The 27,976-nt window shown below is 37.8% G+C and overlaps 1 protein-coding gene and 1 long non-coding RNA gene across 3 annotated transcripts; both read left to right on the top strand.

Moving 5' to 3' along the window:
• Window positions 1–16: 16 nt before the first annotated feature.
• LOC5568717 (protein DEK) lies at window positions 17–27,976 on the top strand. 2 transcript variants are annotated; one of them, XM_021852658.1, is made up of 9 exons: window positions 17–132; window positions 11,529–11,715; window positions 17,753–18,550; window positions 18,698–18,774; window positions 18,848–19,000; window positions 19,066–19,306; window positions 19,381–19,562; window positions 26,680–26,832; window positions 26,906–27,976. In XM_021852658.1, the coding sequence occupies exons 1-9, from the start codon at window positions 91–93 to the stop codon at window positions 26,918–26,920; spliced, it is 1,848 nt and encodes a 615-aa protein (XP_021708350.1). In that variant the 5' UTR covers window positions 17–90; the 3' UTR covers window positions 26,921–27,976. The 2 variants fall into 2 exon arrangements, with proteins under 2 accessions (XP_021708350.1, XP_021708349.1); XM_021852657.1 differs by having other exon boundaries at window positions 18,680–18,774.
• Window positions 21,727–23,134, top strand: LOC110678941. The gene is made up of 2 exons (XR_002502066.1): window positions 21,727–22,347; window positions 22,427–23,134. It is a non-coding gene; the product is annotated as an uncharacterized LOC110678941 (long non-coding RNA).

The following is a 27,976-nucleotide window of genomic DNA, read 5'->3' as shown; positions in this document are numbered from 1 at the left end:
AACTATCCCGCCTTTTCGCACATTCGAATGTTTATGCCGCGCCATCGGGCAACACTGATTCGGATTCTTCGAGTTTGATATTTTGCTAACATGTCGGCAAACGCCGATAAAGAGAAAAATTCTACCAAAATGGTACGTTTTTGCGGACCGTTTCGCGCCCAATCCGACTGTGATCGATAGTGCAAGTGACAGTGAATATTTTCCAACAGTTTTCCGTGCAATCGGTGATGAAATGGCGTGACAGCAGAAGTTTTCAGTTTTCCGCTCGTTCGGAAACGCATCTTTTTTCCAATGGCGTTGTGTTTGTTTTTTAGTGCTCGCTTTTCCTCACTACTGATGCGCTGTCTTGCATTTGGGGGCTTGGTGGATGTGTGTTCCACACAAATTCATAGACATTTTCTTCTACCCGCGGTTTACCGTTTTTTTTGTCGTGCAAATGTGTGCAGTGATTCGTACCGGCAGCTTGAAAATCTGGCTGGCGCAAATAACAGTACCTTGCCAATTTCCACAAGGAAGTGGCTAGTTTTGTTCCCAGGTTGGATCCCCCCTTGAATGAAGGGACATAACGCGTGAATGCAAAGATTAGGGTTTGGATGTGTGCGAGACTTGTGTCGTGGATGTTTTCTTTTACCTTCACGCTTCCCGTGATTTCCACACATTGGTCATTCGACATGGGCGTATTGAGGAGTGTATAAGGGGTTAGAAAAACGTAATGCTTGCTTCACATCAATGTAAATTTCGCGCATAAAATGTGATCTCGCCCTAAAAGCCATTGATTGGTAACCGAGTGTGTAGCTCCTTGTTTCTAAGCAAATGGATGGACCAGGATAAAAACTATCACCACTGGATAGAGGATGATCTTCTTTTCATCGTAGCATTGTTGGATAACGTTAATCCATTCGATTGCTCGTCAATAGCAAGCTACACACTCGGTTACCATTGGCTTTTGGGGCGTGATCACAAATTATGCGAGTTTTGTCGGTTTTAGGCACACTCAGCTAAAGTAACATTCGAAGTTCATCAATGGTAGTTTACGCTACAAGTTGCAGAACGATGAATTTTACAATATTAGTACATTAGGGTAATTACGACGAGTTCTACAACGAGTTGCGAGCTTTTTTTTTTGCTATTTCGTGAAAGACACTTGACGGTATCAGATGTATGCATACAATAATTGTATTTTATGCAATAATTATTTTGAAATTTCTGAAAATTGTTGTGTAATGGTTCATTGCGCAACTCAAAACAGTTGCATGTTAAAAAAATGCGTTACGTTATAATCATTACGCAATTGGGTTGTTTGGTGGAGAAAAATTCACATATTTTGTAGCTTGATCGAAAGAGCACATTTTTTTAAGTGTAACACGATTTTATTGCGCTTTAATTTCTTAATTCTGATATGATAAATGATTAAAAAAGATTTGAATTTGTCGACTCAATGACATTTCAATTTACATAATGACAGTTCGTCCCGCAGTAAAATTAGCCGGGGGATTCAAACGCGATTTCCATACTAAATTCAAACGTGTTTGAAAAACAGTTCCAGGGCACGAAAAATGAAACTTTGGAATCCGGCTTAGTTTTTAACGTAGAATCAGAGTATGTAAAAAACAGGATACCCCTAAACAAGCCAATTGGGTTGTTTTTAGTGGTGAAAAAATTACAGTGTTTTGTAACTTGAACGAAAGAGTAGGGGCAATGGGGACAATATGAGCCATCCCGGTTTTGACCTCAAAAACAGTGTTTTAATGTCTAGTGTCATTATGATCTGCTAAAGGATGCCTCAAATAGCCACCACAATGAAACCCGTAAGAATATTCGTTTGAACACTCAAGATATTTACAAAAATGTACAAATTTGTCCTTCGTCATGAAAAGCTTATAATTTTGGCAGTTTTTAATTAAGCCTATAAGACAATTATATTTATAATTCTGGTAAATTTTACCAATCCTTTGAAACTTCTAATCATAATGAACAGTTCGTGAGCGAAATTAGATTTGTTCGTAAACAAAATTATTGAAAAACAATATATGATTTTCAAGATGAAGGGGCGGGGCAAAATGAGCCACCTAGATTTAAGCAAAACAAACGTTGTTTTGAACATGAAAATGCATTGCCTAAATATACCAGATTATTTTTTTTACTGCATAGCCATCTTTATGCACCATTACAAGTGAAACACTTTGCTAGAAAATACGTTGAACCAAGTATCGCAATTTAGTACTAGTATAACATGGTCTGTTTACTATGTAATATGCATCTTTAAAAAATAAGCCGCTAGAATCAATTATTTCAAGCAAAGCTAATACAATTTCCTTTCCAATAATGTACTCTTCACCACTAACTCTTCTCTATACTGTTTTAAATAAAAAAAAGAAAGGTCCATTTGTTCATAGCCGTTTTTGTCGATTGCCGTGTAGCCAGGTGCAGTTGAGCATTCGCTCAACTGCACCTGGCTACACCGTCAGATGTCAGTCCGCTTTCAGACAGCCGTGATGTTGCACGGATGGGCTCGTGTTGTTCTTGAGCGGACTGACGAAGTTTTTTTGTTGAGAGGGCTGGGAATCAAACCCATGACCATCCGCTTTATAAAGCGAACGTGTAGCCAACTACGCCACGTTGCCCCTCAATTTGCAAGTTAATGTGAACATTAATTATCGACGTAACATGGAAGATAACATTTTATAGTACAACTCACTTGCATTTAAACCATAATGTTTGCTGTTTTTCTATGCATTTCATGACGTTTGCCTTTGGCGGCCCATATTGCCCCGATCACCCCTACACTTTTTAAGTATATCACAATTTTATTGCGCTTCAATATCTTAATTTTGATATTTCAAATGATTTGAAAAGATTTCAATCCATCGACTCAATGATACTTTAATTTACACAATGACAGCTCGCCCCGAAGCAAAATTTGCCAAGGGTGATTCAAAAGTGATACTCCTTACTAACTTCCATACTAATTTCAAACGCATTTTAAAAATAGTTCCAGGACACGAAAAATTGTGGCTCAATTTTTAACGTAGAATCAGAATATGTAAAACAAACTGGATACCCTTAAACAAGCCAATTGATTTTAGTTACGTTATAACTATAGTCAACTCTCCATTAATCGATATTGAAGGGACCATCGAGATACAGAACACAAAACCAGTGTTAGGTTGCCATGAAAACCAACTTCTAGTGATTCTCTAACTCGATATCGAGATACTCGATAAGGGAGAGTTGACTGTATTACGACACTGCATGTTTTATTGCTGGTACATTTTGGAACACTATTTACCTTTCATCCTTGATTTCAGTCACTACCAGCTGGTTTTGAAAAAACATCGGAGGACCAGCTGGTTTTGTTGTGTAAACCAGACTAGCTGGTGCATCGAGAACAAAAAGAAAATGATAAACTATGAGCCGGCAGGAGTGGCCGGAGTAAACTGTCATGAATATCAGGATAATAGGGCGATATTTAAAACTGAAAAGCCAATAGATGGCTCTTTTCCAGTGGTAGTAAAAACGAAATCCTGAAGCAAAGAAAGCACCACGGAAGATGAACTAAACACAAAAAGTTATGTATTCATTCTTCCATGCGCTTGTGGTGAAAGTTTGAGAAATTTGAGAATCCAGCGTAGCGCGATCAGTGAGAGGAATACAAACATCAGTGTCGCCGCTCGGCGGCCGGTAAGAGAAACTGAATGTTCGAAAGGTTGTTGTCTGTAATTTTTGCCGCTGGCGCCAACTGTTAGCGTTTGAGAACAAAATAAACAGTCGTTACCCTATTGCATGGGCGGCGGTGATCGAAAAGGGGCAGCGAAATCTGAGAAAGACGAAATTCAGATCACCAAAGTCTAAGTGGTAAAAAAATCGCATTATAAATGTTAACATTTTCATGTGATTTTTCCTTGTTCTTTGTAATGAGAGTGCAGAACCACTTCCATAATTCACTTTGGCATTGGGGAGTTCATCTAGGCCAAATATTCTAAAACTTTGCAATACGAAGCGCTTTAGTACGACGCATATTATGGTTGAATATGAGCTTTATAGTTTTCAAAAATCCCCACTGCCGAAGTGAATCGAAAGTGCCATGAATAGGATCCAGCTCCCTACGTTGTTAAACACAATTTCCGCTTCTTTCCTACGTAATTTGTTGGTGTGGTACTTATAGACTTGACAGCTCCACAATAATCATTAATTTTCAAAAGTCACGGTCTACTAAGACATTTGTCGAGCTACCACATCTCTTTTTCTTCGATGAGTAACGCAATCTATGTCATTACCATATTTTATTCGAAATTTCCTTGTTTTTCAAGCTGTCTTTTTGACACTTTTTCCAACTTCTGTTTCTGTTTTCCAACTTTGTTTTTCCAGTTCCACCTGCCTTCTTCGGTTTTTTTTTTTTCGTTGTAAGAACGCTTCCCTCGTGTACCCTATCGCACATTTTCGGCTTATTCTGTAGGATTTTCCTCAGCCGGCAAGGTGTCTCCCTCCAATGTATCTAGACATTTTTGCTTCCTTCGATCAGAATTCTATCTGCCTTTTTAAGGATCTCCCTCCTCTGAGGCGAGAATTGTTTTGCTTCCTCCGGTCAGATTTCCACCGACCATGTGGGCATCTCTATCTTAAAAGGCGAGATATTCTTGCTTTCTGCGGTTGGATTTTCATCCGTTCCGTCGTTAAAGCGACTCCCTCATATATGAGGCGAGACATTTTTGCCTTCTCCGGTCAGATTTTCATCTGCCGTTTGGGCATCTCCCTCTTATAAGGCGAGATATTTTTGCCTTCTTACGGTTGGACTTTCATCCATCCCGTATTTAAGGCGACTCCCTCTTATGAGGCGAGCCATTCTTGCCTTCTCCGGACGGATTTTCACCCACCGTTAAGGCGCCTCCCTCCTAGGAGGCGAGACTTTTTCGTTTTTCCTCCTGTCTGATCCGATCAGATGCTATCCGTCGGGAATGCAGACACTTTATATTTACCTCTAGTTGCAGGTGCCGACTAGAATTTTCAACTTATCCCATCCTCGTCGCCAATGTGGTACTTATAGACTTGACAGCTCCACAATAATCATTAATTTTCAAAAGTCACGGTCTACTAAGACATTTGTCGAGCTACCACAGTTGGCATTATAACTGCTAACGTTCTCGTTGATTTTTCAATCTTTTAAATACATGCTGTTGGTTTAAGTAGTTTTTTTTTTTAATTTCAATTGTTTTATGCTAAATGACCCAGCATTGCAAAATTCGTCCTCTTTTGATCAAGAGGCACGATCAAAGCAAGCGAATAAAAACCTCCTATCTGTAGCGGTCAATGATCGGCAATGTATAGCAAGTTTAATAAATAAGAGCAGCGAACGAGAGCGATGGTAAAATCATTTTTTCTCTCTTATTTACCATTGGGGGTAGGTGTTTTATTTTATTGACACGATAAAACATTCCCGAACATCCGATAGTAATAATGTCCCAGGTTTGGAGCTTGTTTAGAGAAGTTTTATCATGCACTGCTATCCCCGATCCGATCTGAGCAATAGCAGTATTCGATAAACATACTCTCATGATGTGTTGCAAGTCATGATGTTACAGAGAGCGATAAGTGAAAGATTCTCTCATTTTTATCTGGATGCAATCCCTTGTAGTTCGAGCTGAAAACTCAATCGATTTGTCACCACCAGCGAATGACCAAACGATTAAGTTTTCAGCTTATACGGATGTTCGGTTCTCTAGATCCGTGCTCTTGAAAATTTGAGGTTTGGCTTCGATTCATTTTCACCTTAAATTCTCGAGACTTTTTTTATCGGGGCATATGAATGTGTCACTTATTTCAAGCAATTATAAAAATTGACATGTTTTGTAACATCCCGCATAATTATAAACCACATTTGAATCATTCTCCACCAAACCAAACAAACAGTAAACAACCATACCGCAAACCGGTTTGACAATTCGGGAAATTGTGATTGGGTTAATAACAGTATGTGGAATAGTTATGTTATCACAAAAAACGACGAATTTCTTAAACAAAATTTTTTGGTTTCAATTCGGCATGTGGTATTGCTATCCATTTTTTCACAAATCAATGTTAAGCAAAAAGTGTAAGATTAGTTAAACCACAGACAAACAGACGTCACACTCTCATCATTGTGCATCGACCACGTTTTCAACGGTCGATTAAAAAATATGGTAGGTGGCCAATCCGCCACCTGCAGCGCTTGTATCGTTCTTGTTCGCGTTTGACGTTTACACACTACCGCCATCTGTTGGCCTGTCGGCCAAACAAACCGATTATTAGCATTGGGCGTACATGTCCTCGTGACTATGATTTTGATCGAGATTTGTTCTAAGTGTTACGTCTGTTTGTCTGTGGTTAAACTATTAAGTTTCATTAGAAACGAATAATGTAAGGGTAATTATCGGTTTACGGTGTGTTATGCTGTTTGAATATTTCTGTGCTGTTACTTCAATAGAGCCTAACTGACTTCTTTGGTACATCTTTTACATTATGTATAGATTGAGCCGGAACAGTAACGTAGATTTTGCAGAGCGGAGAAAAATTTTGTTCGATGAGAAAACTATTCGGGCAACTAAATTTTACGAAGGCTGGAAATTCTGACTGGAATTAAATTTTCTTAAACAAAACAAACATGGCAGCTACGGCAAAATTATGAACATGTGAATGCTTATGTGCATCACAAATACCAATGCATGCAACTGTATGCCAAACTGTTGAACAAAAGTAATATAAGGTACCGTGGGGTAAGTGGATACAGAAAAACCAATAGTTAACTTCATTGTTATGTACAGCTAACGTGAATAATGTAACTCAAACTTTTTTCTGTGGATAACAATTAAGGGACTATTATACTTCAAATCGTCATTTATTTCGATTTTTCTGATTGTTATGTATTGAGTATGGGAGACTTAAAAATTTGCACCAAATGATCCACTTGCCCCACCATGGTGGGGTAAGTGGATCACCATTAATTAAAAATCTGTTCTCGAAACAAATGTAGTGTGATTATGTTTAATAAGAATGATATTACCCTCGTTCTTGTTATTAGTGCTAGTAATGTTACATTTTAATACTTTAAAATTAAAAAGTATCTTTATTTAATCAAGATATAATAAAAAGTATGTATGTATTAGTTTATACTAATTTGAACAAAAAAAAAAACATTGTAACTAGAAAAATTTGGAGAAAATTCATCCATTTATAGGCATAAGTTATACAGAAGTATTGTAGGATTATTCCTAACGATATTTTCGGAAAACACTCTTGGTTTAAAATATTAGTTACATGTACTTTTGAATACCAAACTGAAATCCTTCTATTTTATTTATGAATATATGTTTATCATCTGTCTAGAATAATTTATATGGTCAAATAAGGTACGATACTATGCTTTCGATTGGAAAATTAGTTTATTTTGCTCTTTTACAACTAAGCTTAGATAAACCACGAAAAGTTTCGTGTAAATTGTGAAATTATTATTCTTTTTATATTTTTTTTTATACCAGAAAGGGTAAAAAAGCTTTTAGGTGGATTAATTCAAATTTTCTATGGTCAATTTGACATATTCAAGCTGGGAACGGAACAAAATAAAAGAAAACGGATATTAAAGCTTATTAAAATTCACGTAAGCAGTCTGGCAATAGATGATAATTATTCTTGATCCACTTACCCCACCCCATTAAAAAGTAGGGGTAAGTGTACCATGTCCAATATATTTGTATTTATTTACATAAATTACATATTTTTCATTGTGAATCATTGAATTAGAACTGATATGCTTACCATGTGTCGAAAAAAAATAATTGAATTCGATTTTAGACAGAGATACAATGGATTTTTGATTGAAGGAAAACAATTTTCAAATTAATTACTTTTTGCAGCTAACAAGTTTGCTTGTGTTAGTGTACGTGTAGTACCAGTTTTACAATAGTATCAGTGTGGGCGTAAGACCTTAACCTTAAAAGAAGCAATGGTGCGAAAACTTTCAACATATTCAAGTATTTATGCTTTGTATTGACAAATGATCCACTTCCCCCACTGTACCTTATAGTAAAATACAGTTAGTATGTTGCCTTCCTTAGCCGAGTGGTTAGAGTCCGCGGCTACCAAGCAAAGCCATGCTGAAGGTGTCTGGGTTCGATTCCCGATTGGCTCAGGATCTTTTCGTAATGGAAATTTTCTTAACTTCCCTGGGCACTATATACGAATGCGAAAATGGCAACATTAGCAAAGAAACTTTCAGTTAATAACTGTGGAAGTGCTCATTGAATACTTATCTGAGAAGCAGGCTCTGTCCCAGTGGGAACTAATGCCAAGAAGAAGAAGAAGTGTGTTGTGGATATACAGACACAAGCCATTTGGGAAAAGGATACGGTATATTTCCACCATATGACCACAGACAAACAGACGTCATACTCTCACCATTGTCCATCGACCACCTTTTTAACGGTCGATTCAAAAATATGTGAGGTGGCCAATCCCCCAACCGCAGCGCTCGCATCGTTTTTGTTCGTGTTTGACGTTTACACACTACCGCCATCTGTTGGCCCGTCGGCCAAACACACCGATTTCAGCATTGGGCGTACATGTCCTCGTGACTATGATTATGATCGAGATTTGTTCTACAGTGAGAGGCAAAATAAAGTGCCCACCTTACCAGTTTTCGAATTTCTCTCATTGATTTGGTTCAAATTAAAGTTAACACACCTAAATCTTTTGTGATATTTTATTTTTGATGTTCTTTTAAAGTTGCACTTACGAAATTTTGATAAAAAAAAGAATTTTACTTAAAGAAAAAGAAAATCAATTTGTATTGAACAAAAAGTAGTGACAAAAATAAGTGCCCACTTCCTTCTTGGCCCCAGAAAAGATGATTTAAGAAAAATAAAAAGCAATTTAATAGTTAATGTGTCCTCCTTTGGCCTTAAGGACTTGCTGGAGGCTCTTCGGCATGCTTTTCACCAGGTTTTGTAGGTGTTGTGGATCTAGTTCTTCCCAGGCGCGCTCCAAGGCTTCAAAATAATTATTTTTGTTGGTAACACCAGTTTTTTCAACTCTGGCATCGAGAATCGCCCACAAATTCTCGATGGGGTTGAGGTCTGGGCTTTGTGGAGGCCATTCCAGCGGTTTAATCCGACAAGACCGGAAAAAAGACTTGGTCTTCTTTCCAGTATGCTTCGGGTCGTTGTTCTAGAGAAATATGAATTTCTCTTCAAGGCCCGTCTGGATCAGCGAAACCTCCAGATTTTCCAGCAAGATGTTAATGTAGGAATCTGCCATCATTATTCCGTCGATTTTCACGAGGTTTTCTACTCCACTCCATGAAAAACACCCCCAGACCATCACATTTCCTCCTCCATGCTTCACCGTTCCTTGGATGTGGTGCTCTGCATCACACACGAGCCCGCCGCTCTCGGTTAGACAGCTCGAGCTTCAGGAGCGCCACATCCAAGGAACGGTGACGCATGGAAGTGTGATGTGATGAAATGTGATGGTCTGGGGGTGTTTTTCATAGAGTGGAGTAGGAAGCGTCGTGAAAATCGACGGAATAATGACGGCAGATTCCTACATTAACATCTTGCTGGAAAATCTGGAGGTTTCGCTGATCCAGACGGGCCTTGAAGAGAAATTCATATTTCTCTAGAACAACGACCCGAAGCATACTGGAAAGAAGACCAAGTCTTTCTTCCGGTCTTGTCGGATTAAACCGCTGGAATGGCCTCCACAAAGCCCAGACCTCAACCCCATCGAGAATTTGTGGGCGATTCTCGATGCTAGGGTTGAAAAAACTGGTGTTACCAACAAAAATAATTATTTTGAAGCCTTGGAGCGCGCCTGGGAAGAACTAGATCCACAACACCTACAAAACCTGGTGAAAAGCATGCCGAAGAGCCTCCAGCAAGTCCTTAAGGCCAAAGGAGGACACATTAACTATTAAATTGCTTTTTATTTTTCTTAAATCATCTTTTCTGGGGCCAAGAAGGAAGTGGGCACTTATTTTTGTCACTACTTTTTTTTCAATACAAATTGATTTTCTTTTTCTTTAAGTAAAATTCTTTTTTTTATCAAAATTTCGTAAGTGCAACTTTAAAAGAACATCAAAAATAAAATATCACAAAAGATTTAGGTGTGTTAACTTTAATTTGAACCAAATCAATGAGAGAAATTCGAAAACTGGTAAGGTGGGCACTTTATTTTGCCTCTCACTGTAAGTATTACGTCTGTTTCGTGTTGAACTAGCATTGTGAAAAACACGTTGATAAAGTTGAAGAAAGCTTATAATTATGGAAAACCTTGACAAAATTACAATCGCCATTGATTTGCGAAGCCTCTAATTGTTTCACGTGTAAATTAATGCTCAAAATCATAGTTTTCAAAAAAAAATTAAACAATTGTTGAACAGGCAAAGGTTTGTCTAACATAGTCATATATATTCGAAAAATTACTTCAGGAATAATGATGTTGAGGTTCATTGACTTTCTTTAAAATATTCATTATTAGATTATTTTTATCTTCTTAGCTAGTTGTTGAATAAAAGGAGGCGCAAGTGCTTCTCAAAATGCAGTGATCAAGTTTAGATTGCTGATAGCGGCTTTGTAACTGATTTGTTTTGAAAGTTACAGTATGGATTCGAATTTGTCAACGATGATCATATTGCTGCCATCACTTTCCAATCAAGTTTGATAAATAAAAAATGTGACATAAAAATTCACCTTTAAAACTATGAAGAACGGCTGAAAATGTATTTGATAAACGTGCTTAAAAATCGGATTTATATGTATATGGACAGGTTTTAGCAAAGAAGAGAGGCACTGGATTGAATTTCAGAGTTGAAAAAAAAACTTTTGGCTTCAAACGGGTGTTTTTCAAAAGAACATAATTATAAATATGTTTTATGAAGAATTGAATTTTCAAGAAAAATACAATTCCATCAGTAACTCACATTTTATATATTCCCTCAAAAGACATTATTTTTGAATAAAACACTTCCATGCTTTTACTTATTGTTGATATCCATGCCCAGAATTTAAGAAAAGTTTTCGATATTACGCACGCGTTGACAGTCAGCACAGAAGTTTATTTTCTTCACTAGAGCAGCGAGCTCGATTAATAAATGGTTTTAAAGCTCGATCGTAAAAATGGTTTTAAAGCTTTCGTTTGTTTGTGATTGTACCATTTCCCGTTAAATAAAAATATGTCGTTAAGTTTTCTGCGTACCTACTCACAATGTGGAATGCATTTTATTTCTGATTTCGGTAAATGTTGCATATTAAAAGCTTCAAACGTTGAAAGTTAGTAAGTCGACAAGATTAAAACAAATCTCCCAATCAAATTACTTGATTACGTGCCCCTCCCAACTATGCCTATGCTCCCTGATAGGGATGCACAGGTAAACGCCATTTCACACTAGATGCACGCGAACACACTGAACGGAATCTGTTCGTTAGTCACTACTATACCAATCTAATCACACGCAACACACCCTCACTAAAGCAGAACATGTTGTTTATTTATCGATACAGGCCGAAGATCGCGAAGAAGAGAAAGCTACCAGCCCCACCGCCGAAGCCGAGGAAGAAGAGTCCTCCAAGGTAGAGGCAACCGCCGATAACAAGAAGAAGAAGGCCGCCGTGGCATCGAAAGAAGAGGACAACGGCGAAGCAAGCGACGTCGACGATAAGGAAGCTGCTTCCGAAGAAGATGAGAAAGGTAGGTGAACAAAACTGTGAACTGTTTCAACTCATAGGTGATGGCGAATTATGCAGAACCCACCTCAATTATTTCCGTGGGTGCTGTGCACACTGATAACTAGAGTTAGGCGGGAAAAGATGGGGCTCCTAATAGGTACCTACAGTATTGGACAAAACATTTGCAACTTTTTCGTTTTTCCATACAAAATGACCAACTTTGGTAAGCTATATCTCAGCTATTTATGGACCGATTTGAATGAAATTTTGGCAGAACATCAGACATAACTTGAATTTTGACATATATTTTTGAGTGATTTTTCCTATCACAAGGTCAAAAGCAGTAACGGTTTGACTAATGTGAATTTTTTGACGATTTTTTATAAATGACATAACTAAAATTTTTGAAGGAATAGCTTCATGGTATCTTCAGCAAAGATGTAGCAGTTAACGAGATGAACAAGTTTGCTGAAGACAATTTGTGTGTGGAGCTATTAGACTTTGAGATAAATTGTTTTGAATTTTTCGTCGAAAATTACACTTTAGTTAAACCGTTATAACTTATAAACTCGTGATTGGAAAAATTACACAAAAATATATGTTAAACTTCAAGTTATATCTGATGTTCTGTGAAAATTTCATTCAAATCGGTCCATAAACAACTGAGATCTACCTTACCAAAGTTAGTCATTTTGTATGGAAAATCGAAAAAGTTGCAAATGTTTTGTCCAATACTGTATGACTCTTTGATTACAAATTAAATTGTTCTATTTTTCCCCTTCACCTTTTTAAAATATAGGAGTAGGTTCCAACGGAAAACGATTGAAGAAAGAGTGAATTTTAGATTTTCCACACACAAAACGTGTAACAAAGGGACAAAGCTTTTTTTTCTTTTCTTTTCCAACTTTACGACTTTTAACACCAATAATAATATAGGGAGTCGATGCCGGTTATGGACCCTTTGCGTATTATGGACCCCCTACAGAAAAACATAAAATTAACACTCAAAGCAACTGTATTCCTATGAAAATCCACCGGGGGAACTTCGATTACATTGTTGGTCAGCAGTTTCAGGCAAAATATTTGGTTTGAGACGCATAAATACAGATATTTGAACAGTTTTGTAAATGAAACCACACAAGAGGGTCCATAATACGCATTTCCAGGTGGGTCCATAATAGGCTCGTCGGCAGCGAGCCAGATTACATGGGAATCAAATGGAGGGTTCATAATACGCAACGTCAAATTTGTAAACAATCCTATTATGGACCCCAGGAGGGTCCATAATAGGCATTCGGACAACAGGACAACAGTTTTTCAAATGCACATTTCGCTGGAAAAATCGAATGATTTTGTATGTTTCATAGACGTACTATGAAGTAAAGACATTGAATTTGTTGTTAGACTCTACAAAACGTATAGGTATGCGTCTGAGATATCATTGCGGAAAAGCGTCTAGAATGAATTTCAGCTACTAAGGAATCCATTACTAGCATTGAAACCCTAAATTAGGCGACAAAAATCAATGAAGACTAGATCAGACGAACAATACATAGGGTAAGTGTTCCCTTAGTTGTGGGTGTTCCTATAGTTGCGGTAGTGCCGTTTTCACTGATTTTATTACACGACCCACGAAACCCACACTGCCAATCGACGTATTGGTTTGTTGATACGAGGAATAGTTGAAAAGAGCGTTCAAATTGCTTGAAAACTGATGAAATATCACTAAAATTGCTAAAACCTTACTTGCTTGTACCAATAGTTGCGGTAAAGTGCTGCTATAGTGGAGGATCCCATAAGAAAACAACGGATACCGCAACTATAGGAACATAAATTAAAAATATACCGCAACTAAAGGAACAGTGTACCAATAGTGGAGGTATTATTTTTCAATGACATGCCTTGGGTTACTGCGATGAAATCATTTTTCTCATTAGAGTAAAGTGGGGCAAAAGTTCGAGTGGGGCAAGAGTTTCTTTTTAAGATTTCTAGCTCAAATCAAATCAAAACTTAGAAATGTCATGGTGGTTCGAATGCTATTCAAGTGAGAAACTTTCACTCCAAATATAATAAAAATCGATTGAGATTTGGAAAAGTTATAGCAATTTGTTGTTTTTTGACGTAAATATTGTAATATTTGGTCAAACTTTCGATGCATGGAACCAAATGAAGATAAAATATTTTTCAATATTGTATGTAAGGGCGTTTCTAGGCCTATCATAAAGATGCTTTGACGTGTATTAGTTTTTCCATAAATAGTTGGAATCAATTTTTGGCCCATAGCGGGGCAAAAGTTCGAATTTGCGGGGCAAAAGTTCGACCCATGTATAAACCCACGGAAATTTTTTCAAATTTCCTGAAATCTACATATTATCTTCAAATTTAGCGAAATTTGCCTGATCGTGCGAAAAAATGTCACAAAAATTTTACATTTTCACTTAGTTTTGCGAAAAACTGCTATTTTTTGGGTGTATTACAATTAACCCTGTTTTGGGCATTTTTTGATGAAAATTTAGTGTGTATTTTTCGGCAAACATAAGTTTACGGCTGGTATAAAGTATGCCTGGCATAAAAGTATTGATATTATGTGTTTTAGCCAACGAACTTTTGCCCCACAGGTGGGGCAAAAGTTCGTTTAAGACAATCAATTTTGAAACTGTTATAACTAAAAATGGGTAAATATTTTGACACAAGTTTGTTCAGCAAAGTTATAGCCAATATGTTGAAGGTTCGCTGTATGGTATTTGTTTTGTTTCATCTGCTATTATTTTCCTGGAAACTTTGATTATACCACTAAGGTCGAACTTTTGCCCCACCTTACTCTAAGTCAACGGTCGTTACTTCCCGTTACAACATTAACATGTACATTAATTGCACATCTTAAATTTGGACGTTTCAATGAAGTTCAATCGTGCTTAGTACCTCCACTATTGGTACATCTACCCTATTTTAGGAATATCGTGCAAATGACATTACAATGAAGCAAATTGGCACAACCTAATGAGCATTTATGTTTCTGGCCGTCTCTACGACAACTTCAAAAATATGATATTGTAATTTTGAGATTTTTCAGAGAAAACTACCAATTTGAATGATTTTTTGGAGAAGCTTCTCATAGTTCACATTTTATTTTTGTTTTTTTTTTTTTTGGTAAATTGATTTAAAACTTAATGGCGATCAAAGCAATTTTGCAATGAGAATGTCGGTCCTCCAAAAAACATCCCTCCCCTTGGTTATGCGACCTTGCCGCGATGGGAGGGCATAATCCATTAGCCCATATGATGGAAACCAAAGGCGTAACCTGTAGTGGTGGTATCACATTTTGGCACTTTTTGCTTAAAGCCGCGTCATAATTCATATGGCATAGACGCAATAATATCTCGGATGTGATCCAACGGACATTCTGCGTCATTGATAGAATTGATGCCCATTTCAAATAATTAATCTATTCGAAGTGGACATTAATACTATTGGTGACGTTCAGTTTGCCTTTTGCTAACCAGAATGATCCGTAGCCACTCTTACTATTAGCTAGTTAGATACATCGTTATCATATACGACGTAGGGAATACATAGGAACTCTTAGGAAAATGACTAGTAGATTCACTGAGTAGAAATAAGTGGCGACAATCTTATTTTAATATGGTTTTTACATTGCCATAATAAGAAATACCTCTTTTGTAACAGCGGTATAAATAATCTAATTCCAGCTTCATTTTCGCAAAATTTACAAGTAGAAAGTAGGCGTTGTGAAGCATTGCGTTTGCCACCGAAAAGTGAAGCATGTAGGAGACTGTAATAGAAGCCTAAGGTAACTTTACTCTTCAATATTCACTATAAAATGACTATGGAAAGTAAGACGCTGAGATCGATCATTAGGGTACACTTGCTAGTTTCGAAAAATTGTTGAACAGACAAGGAAAGCGACTTTTTTTCTTTAAGGATATATGAACGTAATGACCAATAAACACTTTTAACAACAAAAAATAAAATTAACTAGAACTACTACTAAACAGCCTAATGTTGTTAAAACTTGACGACAATTGACATTTAAGACTCTAATCTTACGTAAAAGACAGGAGTAATCAGAATAGCACTTGAATGACAAATTATTCAAAACCATTTCGACTAGACAGTATTAGTAATGACACTACTACACAACTATTTCAAACAAATTCTGATGGAGCTGTTGATTTTCACAATGCTTCCTTTTCTCAGAAGCAAGGGAATATGGGCACTTTTCAAAAACTACCACGTCACAATACTAATAAAAAAACAGTGTTCATGTGGGCGCCATTGCCTAGTCCGTCTGAGTATTGGTCCTGGTAGAGGGGAAACTTGGCAAAAGCCAGACCGAGGGTTCAGCCTTGACAAGTTAAGCTGTCAGGCAGCTCCAACTGAATACCATACAAAAAAAAAAAAGAGAATGTCGGTCCTCCAAAAAACATCGGAATTCCAAAAATAGAATGATTTTTTTTTGGGAACTTGTGAGGAAATGGTGTATAAATATTGAGAAAGTTATAGTGATTTGAATATTATTTGTGGTAAAAGTATTGAGCTGTCGGTAGAGAGTTTTAAATTACTTTTTATGTAGGATTTGAAATGGTCTATAGAATGATTTGACCTACTAATTCAATAAATTTTGCAGCATTAATAACAATATTGTCATGTACATAACTTTTACTAATTCAATTCTATTTTCCCTCCCTCCCTCTAAAACATAGTAGAAATAATAGGTAGGTGAAACCGAGCGAGTTCGTGTACCTTTGACTGACAACAATTTTAACCATGAAATACAAAGGCTTGTCGGCAGTACGACATCTGTCTCCATGTCTATGGAGGCAATGAAAGTGTAGCGTAAGAACACCCAAACTCTCCAATATAGGGCTAATAAGTCACGCTAAGCTAAAACAGGGCTTATAAGTCATTAAACAGATCTATATTAGCACTAATATGCCTGATTTGGTGTAATATAGATGCAATTTTGATCGATTGATTCCTCGCTAGCCATTTTTAGGAGCGAATGTCACTTTAGTTTTCTGAGTTTGTGCATTCATAAATTCAAATTTTGGCATTGATTCTTTGCTTTATTTTATTACGTAACCCTTAACTTTTTGAAATTTATGACCCCCTCCCTCCGTCCGCTACGCTTTTTGTATGGAAAATTTCGAATTTTCGTATGAGCCGTAACGCTTGAGCCTACTCCCCCTCTCCCTAGAGAAGTACGTACTTTGTGGACGGCGCCTAAGAAGTCTGTTACAAACGTTACAAGAAATTTCCAAAAAACGTTTTACCTTGTCAAAATTTACTTATTCGTTAAATTTACAAAAAAAAAGGTTAAATAAATATTCATTCCAGTATAATTTTCAACTTTGATTGCTGTGGCAAATTAAAGTTTGCATTTTTGATTGTGAAAGTAGTTTTTTTGGGAATCATACTGAACTTTAACTTCTGGAAGAATAATTCTCGAAAACTTATTCAAATAGTCTCAAGTCAAAAAAGTGAACAAACTTACTTTATCGATCCTACGTGTTTCGCAGACGAAATTCCACACGTTCCGCTCACCCTCAACTTGATTTTTCACTTTTAGAACGTTTAATACCGGAATTACAAAACGGCGAAAGTAAGAATTTCAACTTTCGCAACCCAACCGCTACTTTCACCGCTCCGTTGTATGGGGAGACAAAGTGACTTAACCACGAATCAAAATAAAACACTACTTGAGCCGATTTTACACTGGTACAAAAACGTCGAAAGTAACTGAATGAAACGGCTTAACATTTTGTTATAACTTTTTTGTAGGAAATAATGGAAACTACCTAGTTTTTGAACGCGAACTGATTGTATGCAAAATTTAAGCGATGTACACGGTAAAAAAAATGTTAAAAAAGTGATTCATTTTAAAACAGTTTTAGAAGACAGGTTGTGATTCTTCCTAATTAATTTTCTCAAAACCATATGAAAATTACTTACGTCGATTTGAAAAAGTAATCGAGAATTCCTAATATCCTAATAGATATTTGTAATTATTTGGTTTGTTTCTTATTCTAATATTCCAGATGAAGAAAAAGAAGACAAACCGAAATCGAAGAAGTCCTCCGACGATGTAAAATCCAAGAAGTCTACCGATAAATCTAAGAAGGACAAAGATGAGGCCGACGGTGATGATAATGGGGAGGAAGAAGATGTAGAAGACGAGGCAGATGAAGAGGAAGAGGAGGAAGAGGATGAGGAAGCGGAAGAAGAGGAAGAGGCAGAGGAGAAGCCGGCGAAAGGCAAAAAAGTAGTCAAAGAAAAGCCGAAACCGGAACCTAAAGCTCCAGCTAAAAATGGCGAGAAAAAGCCGGCTCCATCCACTGGCAAACCCTTGGGTGCGATCGCTCTGATCGATGCTAACATCGTGAAAACAAAAATGGATGCGTTGCAGACATTGCACATGATCGTGTACGAAAAGGAAGGCAAGGCTCCTCACATGAAGAAAAACTTGAAAAAGTTCGATGGTTTCAGCTTCGAAGTCGATTCCGAAGATTATAAGCAACGATTAGAGGCAGTGGAGAAGTTCGACGAGAAGAAACTAGCTCAAACAGCCGAAGTTCTTGCATTGGAAAGCACTGGAACCAAGGAGGAACTTGCCGAAAGGATTCTGAAGTTCCTAATGAAGCCTGACGGAGAGGAAGAACTTCCCCAGGAAGAAGCCGAAGATGAAGAGGTAGCCGAAGAGGAAGAGGAGGATGTGAGCGAAGAGGAAACAAAGAAACCTTCCAAGCGAGCAGCTCCTGCCTCTGGCAGAGGTCGTGAAGCGTCCAAATCGACAGGCGGTAGACCAAAGCGATCTACTGCAGGTCGAGGCTATCAAGGTATGCTCATTGGTTCGGTATTGTTTTTCATCCATTGGGTCTCTTTTCTGTCCTTTACCTTCACTAACATTTTCATTTCCAAACTCTACCAGAATTGCTAAAATTGCTTTTATTCGATAATTGTTGTAGACAATTCCTTATATGTAGATTACTCCAGTTCCGAGGAAGAAACCAAGGTTGTCAAGGCACGTCGTCGTCGCAACGATTCCGACAGCGGATCTGACGTGAGTAGTATCTTGCCTCTAGTTAGTCTGTTTGAAATTGATCGTAACTAATTGTGAGTTGTCCCAATTTCAGTACAACCCATCGGCCGGTTCTGATTCCGATGCCGGCAAACGGCGGTCTGGTCGCGCCCCTGTACGTGGTAGTCGGGTTTCAGCACGGAACCGGCGCCGGCAATCCAGCGAAGAGGAGGAATCCGAAAGCGCCAGCGAGGACGACTTCAGTGATGTGAGTATTAACTAATTCGTAATAAGCACGAGTGCTATGTCGCCAATGGACTACAAAATTTGCAGGACGAGCCCAAGAAAAAGAAGGCAAAGCCAACAGGTCGAGGCCGGGGACGTCCAGCGGCTGCCAAGACACCTGCCAAAGGCCGTGGTCGCAAGCGAAAGGCTGAAACCGAAAGCGAAGAAGAGGAAGATGAGGAGGAATCCGAGGTAGAAAGCGAGGATAGCGAGAAGCCGCAGAAGAAAACCCCAGCCAAGGGCAAAGCAGTAGAGGAGAGTAAAGCGAAGAATGCTTCCCCCGGGAAAGGTAAGTGTGTGGATGAGAATCAAATTGTCCTAGTAATCTGATCGATAAATAATTTCAAATATTTTGATAAACAGGACGAGGTCGACCGAAGCGCGACGCACCAGCGAAAAAATCGAAGCGCAATGAGAGCTCGGACGAAGAAGAAGAAGAGGAGCCTGAGCTGGAGGAATCCGAAGACGAGAAGCCTTTGAAGAAGGGCAAGGAAGAAAAGGAGAGCAAGAAAGAGAAGGAGTCTAAGGAAGGCGGACCTCCGAGTGTAAGTGTTGTTCAAATACCGATCACAGGGCTGGTAGCGAATCTATGACAAAAGGTTGAAAGGACAAAACGGCGACGAGGAAAAAGGAGAGACGAAAGATCGATTTTTTTTTTCTTTCAAACAAATGTTTTTGTCCTTTTGTATCGCATATGTACCTTCTCAGAGTACTGTAGTTGTATAAAATAGACAGGAACCTCATCAGGCTGACACGCGATGGAGATGCGGAGCACATCCCTATACGTTACTGACAGTACAGTTGTGTTACGGTCTAGGACTCACCATTTGAAGAGAGATTTTCCAAGGCGGCACTTTTGCCTAGCCAGCCCCTCAGCAGAGCACTCAACCAATACAACTATGACTACCAACTGAAAAGTGGGAAGAAATACAAAAGATACCCATATATTTCATATGGAGGCTTCAGCTTGTTATGACATTCAGATCAACGATGGAGTTCGGAATCAACAAATGCCGGAAAAATGGAGAATGAGGACTAAACTAGCCTTTAAACAAAAAAGTTCTAAAACGGGGCACCCCCTAGATATGTGCCTTAGGGCAATTAAAAGCACTCTCAAAATTTCAAATCTATTGGTTGCTTGACCAGCTGGTGCAATCAGTTCGAAGTTTGAATGGGATATTCGTTTCAAATATATTGATAATTGAACCTACGGCACTTTTACGTTCCATATACTACTTGATCGCGTTCAATTGAGCCCAGAATGACAAATTCACAAGTTAATACCCTAATGAACATAGTTGCAGAAGGTTGTATCTGGATTTAAGCTCATTTCATTAACCTTTCAGTTGATGAAAGTTGGGCTTAGATCAGCACTCCTGCACTGAGGAAAAAAAAATTTCGATTTCCATACGAAACGATTATGAAATTTTACCAAAAGAAAATTTAAATTTCATACGATGGCGCTATGAACAAATTAGCTTGTGGTATGGTATGAGTTTTGTAGTACAGTAGTTTAGACTTCATAAAAGTGGCGTATGAAATTCAAGGATGTTTGTTATGAACATCAAAGTGTACTTATATGAAGCTCAGTATGTTCAAGTATGATCTTTATATGAAAATATATGTAATTTATTTCATATTATTGTGCCTTTTGTAATATTTTAATTATAACAAGAGGTGTTCTCGTAGTTTTTTTTTTAAATTTATGCAATAAAATTTTAAAGAGAAAATAATAATTCATCAGAAAGTATACATTTTATCATTGTTTGATAACAAATCAATAGTTTTTCTCCCAATTGAAATTGTCATCCAATCGAATATTGCCGTTGTAAGAACTGATCAAAGTTTGGCACCGCTCGCGGAAGTATCTTCGTCACTATTGATAAGTTGGACAGATTCTGAAGAAGATAGTCGATTATCAATTACTGAAACATAATATTAAACCCAATAAAAAAAACTCACACTTTCGAAAACTTTGGAAAACTTCGTATTTCCATTCTGTTGCCATTGCACGAGACAAAGTTTAGCCCGAACCGCCATTTTGCTCTACATAGAATTATCGATATTAACAAATGAATTTGAATATTATTCTTTTACTATTTACCTCTAAACATAGCCATTGTTTTCACCAGAACTTTAAAACTCGCGAGCTTCATTTGTTCAAACGCCATTTATTTCGTTTTGATGCTTGGTTCATAAGAAATACGTATGATATTTTTCAAACAAGGCTTGCTTTGGATTTCATAAGTACATCGTATGAAATATTATAGGACCGCGTCCAGTTACTAGCCAAACATCGCACGCGTCGGACGTATTTCTTTACTTTCTTCGCTCTCGTTCGCATTCTGTGAAAATGTCCGATGCGCGAAAGAACACCCTAGTGGTCGATTTTAGTGTTCTCTTGGTGCGCCCTGAAGTGGCCAAAGTTCAATCGTTTTTGGAGAGTGAAATAAATCTCCAACATGCGGATGTTAAGAGCATACAGTTGCATCACACTTGCAACTGTATGCTTATCGAAATGAATTCCCATGAAGTTGTCTCATGCTATCAAAAAGAACATAATTGGAAGCGAACAATGTTTTGTGGAAACGCCAAGTTTTGGATTCCTGTTTACGTGAATAGTGATGCAGTTACTACCTCCGTCAATGAATCACTCCATTGTCGTTGATCATATGCTGAAGTATGGAGAGGTAATCTCCATCAGGAATGAAAAGTGGAAGCACTATTTTCCCGGCATATCGAATGGCGTGCGAGTTCTGAGGATGAATGTACTTCGGCACATTCCCTCTTTCATTGCCATTGGAAAAGAGACAACTATGGTGTCTTACACCAGCTCAAAACCTGCCGCCTATGCGGCCATCCGGTCCATACTGGCAGCAAATGTCCGGATTCAAGTTCTCCACCTAATGATGAACCACTTTCAACATCGACATCTTCGAAATCCATCCACGAGCTGTTTACTCTGCACGGAGAAAACGAAGTACCCAAAAATAAGTTTTTTTATACTCAAAATTGAGTAAAGCAGTCGAACTGAAGAAGTGGGTAAATTTCATTCTGTCAATTACGTACATTTAACCCAACATTTGAGTTCTCTATCGAAAACTCAAATTTGAGTAAAAATCAACTTGTTCAATTTATTGCAGTCATTTAGGCTGCGTTCTAGCCGTTGGGTAATTTAAACACAATTTTGGATGAAAAAATGTAGCAGGCACTTTAAAATGTCAACACAGATCATTCCATGTTAGTCATCGTCGGTAAAGGATGTAAATCGTGATCGTTTCTAAAAAAATACTCGCAAAATTGGTGGATTAGTGTAGTGATATATCAAAGGTAAGCGTCCTTGACTTAGTTTCCTCCAAAGAGTTCAGTTTGCCGAAGAAATTAATATCGAACGGTCTTTTCTTTTCAGATCCTCAGTTGTCCTGGGTCCACTATCATCCCGTAATAACTACTGTTTGCCGTCCCTGCCACTCGTTGTGAATGATTTGTGGAACCGAGATGCTGGTTACTGATCTCAAAAGAATTACCGCAGTGATTTCGGCAGATGGCATCCCGCCCGAGCTTTATTTTCCCGTTCCAGCCACTCTGTGCCACCGCCTAATCAAAGTAAATTTTTACACCCGATACGAAATGTTTTTGCACCAAGAAAGTCGCCCTTGGCATCCACGTCGTTGAGTAAAAGCTTCAAACGAACAAAGGTTTTTTTTAAATTAAATTCTTTTGGTCTTTACATATCACAAACACATGCTTATTGTATTAATTTTGGTATTTTTTTGTTTTGGATTTCGCTTCGTATGAAAATACCTATTTTTGAGTTTTTACTCCCAAGTTAACGTTGAGTAAAAATCACCCACCAATTTGATTTGGTACAATTACTCAAATTTGAGTACTAGGCTATTTACTCAAATTTGGGGTAACGCACTAACGTGCCGAGTTGGGTCAAAAGAACCCAAATCTGAGTATGTCATTTTCTCCGTGTGGATGATTTCCCACCGATCAACATTGACCAGCAATTACATCCAACTCCTGTTAAAACAGATGATCCAGAAGAAGCAAAACGAAAGAGCGACGACGAGTGGACTGATGATGACAATACATCGAACTCATCCATCGAGCACAATGGAACAACAAACAAGCGACGGCGATCAAAGCGGGCTAACAAAGAGGGTGCAACGAAAAAAACTTGCTCAGATCAGTGTTACCCAAACATCGGTCATGCGGAAATCGATTCACTTTCTGGTGAAAAAAAAATACTCGAACATTAATGTATTGAAGGTTCTGAACCTTTATAAAATGGAAATCGGCTCTGTTAAGCTGGGTACGGCGAGTGAGCCTTTAAATAAACGAATTGAAAAAAAATATAGGACCGCGTATGAATCTTGAATCTAATTCGTATGTTCTTCATAAGCGAGTTATGCAAATTATACGCGTCGTATGAAATGTTTTTCAGCTAGGAAAATACTGTTTCATACGAAAGATATTATGAATAACATAACTTCAGTTTCCTCAGTGTGTACAACCACATATATGCATACGCCTTGTACCGCAGCTCGCCCAGCGTCATAGGTGGCTATTATGTGCTTAGTGGCTACCACCAAGCTATGTTGAAGAAATACTAAGCAGTATTGCAAATCTATATCAGATAGTTAAAACAATAACTTTTTCAATTTTAATCATGATACAACCTTCTACAATACTGTTAGCTATGGTATCAAGTAGTGTTTTTGACATTCTGGGTTTAATTGAACGCGATCAACAATTTTCCTGAACCAAACAGTAGATGCTGTGCTGGTTCCTATATGTTTGAACTGAATATCCCATATTAACTTCAATTCAAACCAAAACGGCCGCTACGGCAAGCATAGATAGCGCAACCGTAGCCTTGTGTGTTTGACAGAACAGCAATGCTGTTACAATGTTAAATCCCGTATACAGTGGCGCTTTTGTTTTTACGCGGTGAACACTTGCAAAAACTACCATCAATGATCCATTGCGCCAACTCATGGAACCACCAAATGAGCTGGAATGTTTAAGAAGTCTTCCTCTAACCGTAAGGAATGATCCTAGGGGGTGCCCCGTGAAATTATACAACTTTATTTTTTTCCCAAACTGAGCTGGGCCAGTCTAATGAGGACCTTATACACTGAAATAATTGGAACAGGCGTATTTATCGGAAATTGCATATAATTTCTACTTCCTGCGTAACACACATATTTCAATAACATTTCAATACTTATCATCATTAAATCCGTTCAGATTTACAAGGCTTCAAATAAAAATTGAAGTTCTGAGTCCATACAAAAATTATTTTTTCTTGGCCCATACTTGGTGAGTGCTTTGCATATAGCATTCACAAGGCTGGTCAATTTTCGAGTCTCTCATGTGAACTGTTTGTCAGAATCGAAACCATAATGTATTATCAACCAGCATTTCTGGATCATCATCAGAATTTCATTGTGATTTGAAATGAAGTTTATTATTGCAATTTCTTTCTGAAGGTAAGAAGGTAATTAAAAAATTGAATACAAAGAATATTAGAACGATTTCCTTCTAGATTCAAGGTTTCCTGGTCAATAACGGGAAGATGCAAATCTAATAAAATAGAGGCAGATCATTTGTGTTGAAGCCAAAGGTAAATGATTGATTATTTAAAAAATGAGGTTTTAATTATGTAGTTATTTTTTTAGATTCAAAAACATGTTCAAAAATTTTTGACGGAGGCAAATGCAGAAGTGAAATTTAATCCAATAATTTGGCTATCGGGACCCAGTGGCAAAATTCGCTTTGAACAATTTCGTCATTCTTTACGTTTTTTTTTTCTTTATTCAATTATGGTATTATTCAAGTTTATTTTCCAGCAAAATAATACATTTATAATTTATGAACCAACAATAACCATTTTATTTATAAACATATTATTAACTGCATATGCCGTGTCAATCCAGATTATTTGTCGTGCTTTTGAAACAAATTATTATTTCACATATTATTTACAAACAAGCCTCACTGGTTTGTATTAATTAGTCAAATGCAATCTTATCGCTCTCCCTGTCTGTAAAAATTAAGTGTTCTTCATATAATTTCTGTCATTGGTCCTTACGAAGCGCTCTATATGAACATGTAATGAGCTTTTCCGTCCCGAGGTGAATGCTATATGAAAATCCAATAGTGCCAAATTATATGCGTACCATATACCGTTGAACAACCAAATCGACTCAGTGTAATCTATTTTGTTCTTTAACCACGCAAGCAGCGTTTCAGATCTTATTATAATTTTATAGTAGTCTGGACTACTATTCTGTAAAAGTACGATAGGGTCTGATTACTGCTGGGGTACTCAAATCATTATTTGAGCCACATTGCTTAAGATCGTCTGTTTGATGAACACAATAAAAGCTTATAAAAGCGAATGTTGGAAAAAGGCAGATATTTGTTTATTGATACATCAACAGGCTTTGTAGCCCCAATGATATTAAAACTAAGGACAACAAAACATATAATAAAATACAAGTTAACAAACCTAATGGTGGTCATAGCCTCAAACATAGTCGGGCAATTAAAAAAACATGTTATCTACCTTGATAGCTACAGCGTAGCGTCACGCCATTGCCGGGCGTATTGTAGAGCTCCATCTTTGTCGGTCTTGGGTGAAACTTTTCCAGTTGCCCGAACGTTTAGGGTCGCCAGGTCCCATTCCACTACGTACAGCCAGCGTATTCGTGGTCTTCCCCGAAGCCGTCGACCTCTACCTGGTTCCCTGCTGAATATTATTTTCGCAATTCTTTCTTCCGACATTCGCACTAAGTGACCAGCCCACTGAAGTCTGCCGTATTTTACACGCTTGATAATATTCGTATCTTTGTACACTTGACTGACACTTGAAACAACTCGTGATTCATGAGTCTGCGCCACACGGACTTTTCGAGTTTCCCACCGAGTATTGTCCGCATCACTTTACGCTCGAAAACACCGAGAGCTTTCCGGTTTGCCTCTTTCAACGTCCCGCTTCGTGCCCGGGACGTCTTGTTTTGGGCACTCTCCGTAGGCCTTATCCAGGCTCTCATAGAACTCATCCTTCATGTCATCGGGGTTATCGTTCGTTGGCGCATACATGCTGATCAGGCTGTTGTTGAAGAACTTGCCCTTCATTCTCAACACACAGATTCGGTCGCTTACCGGTTTCCACCGAATAATTCGCTTCATCTGCTTCCCAATCACTATTAAGCCAGCTCCACGTTCTGCTCTGTCGCCACCGCTGTAGTAGATGTGGTACTTGAATGAAGTGTTGGCGATGGGGTCCACCACTCGGAATTCGCGTTCTCCGGTTCTCGGTCAGTGTATTTCCTGGATAGCTGCCACGTTCACGCCGAAGTTCCGCAGTTCACGAGCCAGGAGCCCTATGCTACTATGGTGAGCCGTCATGCGTCAGCGGTGTTTAGTTTCTAAGAGTAATAACTGTAAAAGTATATTAGTACATCCCTAATTTGCGTTTAGTATTTGTTTGAGTTCCTGTCTTCTTTCGATTATTGTTTCTTTTGTCAGACACGTTGTCTCTATGATTCCTGTTTTTGGACACTCAATTACACCCAGCCCTGCGATTTTCAGAATGATACTGTTAAACCTATATCAATAATTGATTGTAACCACGTTTATCTACCGCAGGAGGACGATATTAAAGAATTCCTCAAAGAAATCCTTGAAGAGGCCAACCTGGAGGAAATCACCATGAAAACGGTCTGCAAGAAGGTGTACGCCAAGTATCCCGAGCACGATCTGTCCCATAAGAAAGATTTCATTAAGGCTACCGTCAAATCTGTAAGTATCTTCAAATGATTGAACATGGCTGAGATTTTTCCTTCAACATGTTTTCCTTTTTTTCTATTATTAGCTTATATCAACGTAAGGACCCCGTCAAAAGTGAAATTTGTGTGTTTCGAGTTTATGCACGTTTTAAATCAACATCAACAACTGCAAATATCCAACAAGAATTTAAAAGATAATGTCCCGGCATCACGTGATTCTTGCACGTGTAGGACATTGAAAGGGACGTCCTAGAATGACAGCAAACATACAAAAAGCATATGAAGCATGGTAAGGATGGATGAAAGCCAATCACAAAATGCAATTTCTGCTGCAAGAAGGAATTATTGTCAAGTGTAGTCAAATCAAATCCCAACCGCGTAAGATGGTCCTAAAACGGTACTCCAGTAAATAATCATCCCCACTTCAGTGCAGAAGACTAGTATTTAAGAGTCAGAGATCGATTTATTGCACACCGACACAAACTGTAACCGTTTGCATTCAGAATACCAGCTTGGTGTCATTTACAAAATGTCCTGTCAAATCTGATGATGCGCACTACGACATAAGTATGTCTCTGTCCAGGAGTACAAAATTTTTTTTTTCTTTACCTTTGGCATGATTAATATTATCATTTTGACCAGTTTATTTACTTATATGTGTAAAACGTAGATTGACACATTTTTCTTCACCGCTAGACGATTGTACTGAAAGATATTTTATTCCTTCAAGATGAAAGTTTTTTCTTCTCTTTTGTATTACTTATAGAAAGATCGGTGTACTCGAAAAACAATTGATTATATTTTTGTAAGAATCGCGACGCTACATAAAATCTGTCTTATCTAGAACCGCAAAATAGAATCTTTCCGAAGTATTGGCATTTGTCAACAAAAACAAAACTATTAACGGTAGAAGCGAAAAACAAAACAAAATTTTGCTGTGAAATTTCTAGAATCCACACTTGGAAAAAGAAACCCAAGCTACGTCGTGTTAATGCTACAGACAGAGTTTAGTTCATTTTTTATATTCGAGAGTAATGTAATGAAAAAAAAAACAAGCGCTATATAAATTGCAGTGTTTAAAATAATTATAACAACAGACGATGATGGTATGAAAACAATATTCAGATACAAATAAACAATAACTAGATGGACCCTTA

The sequence above is a fragment of the Aedes aegypti genome, chromosome 3 (genome assembly GCF_002204515.2).
Source record: "Aedes aegypti strain LVP_AGWG chromosome 3, AaegL5.0 Primary Assembly, whole genome shotgun sequence".
Lineage (NCBI taxonomy): Eukaryota > Metazoa > Arthropoda > Insecta > Diptera > Culicidae > Aedes > Aedes aegypti.
This window is presented reverse-complemented; position numbering and strand designations above follow the sequence as displayed.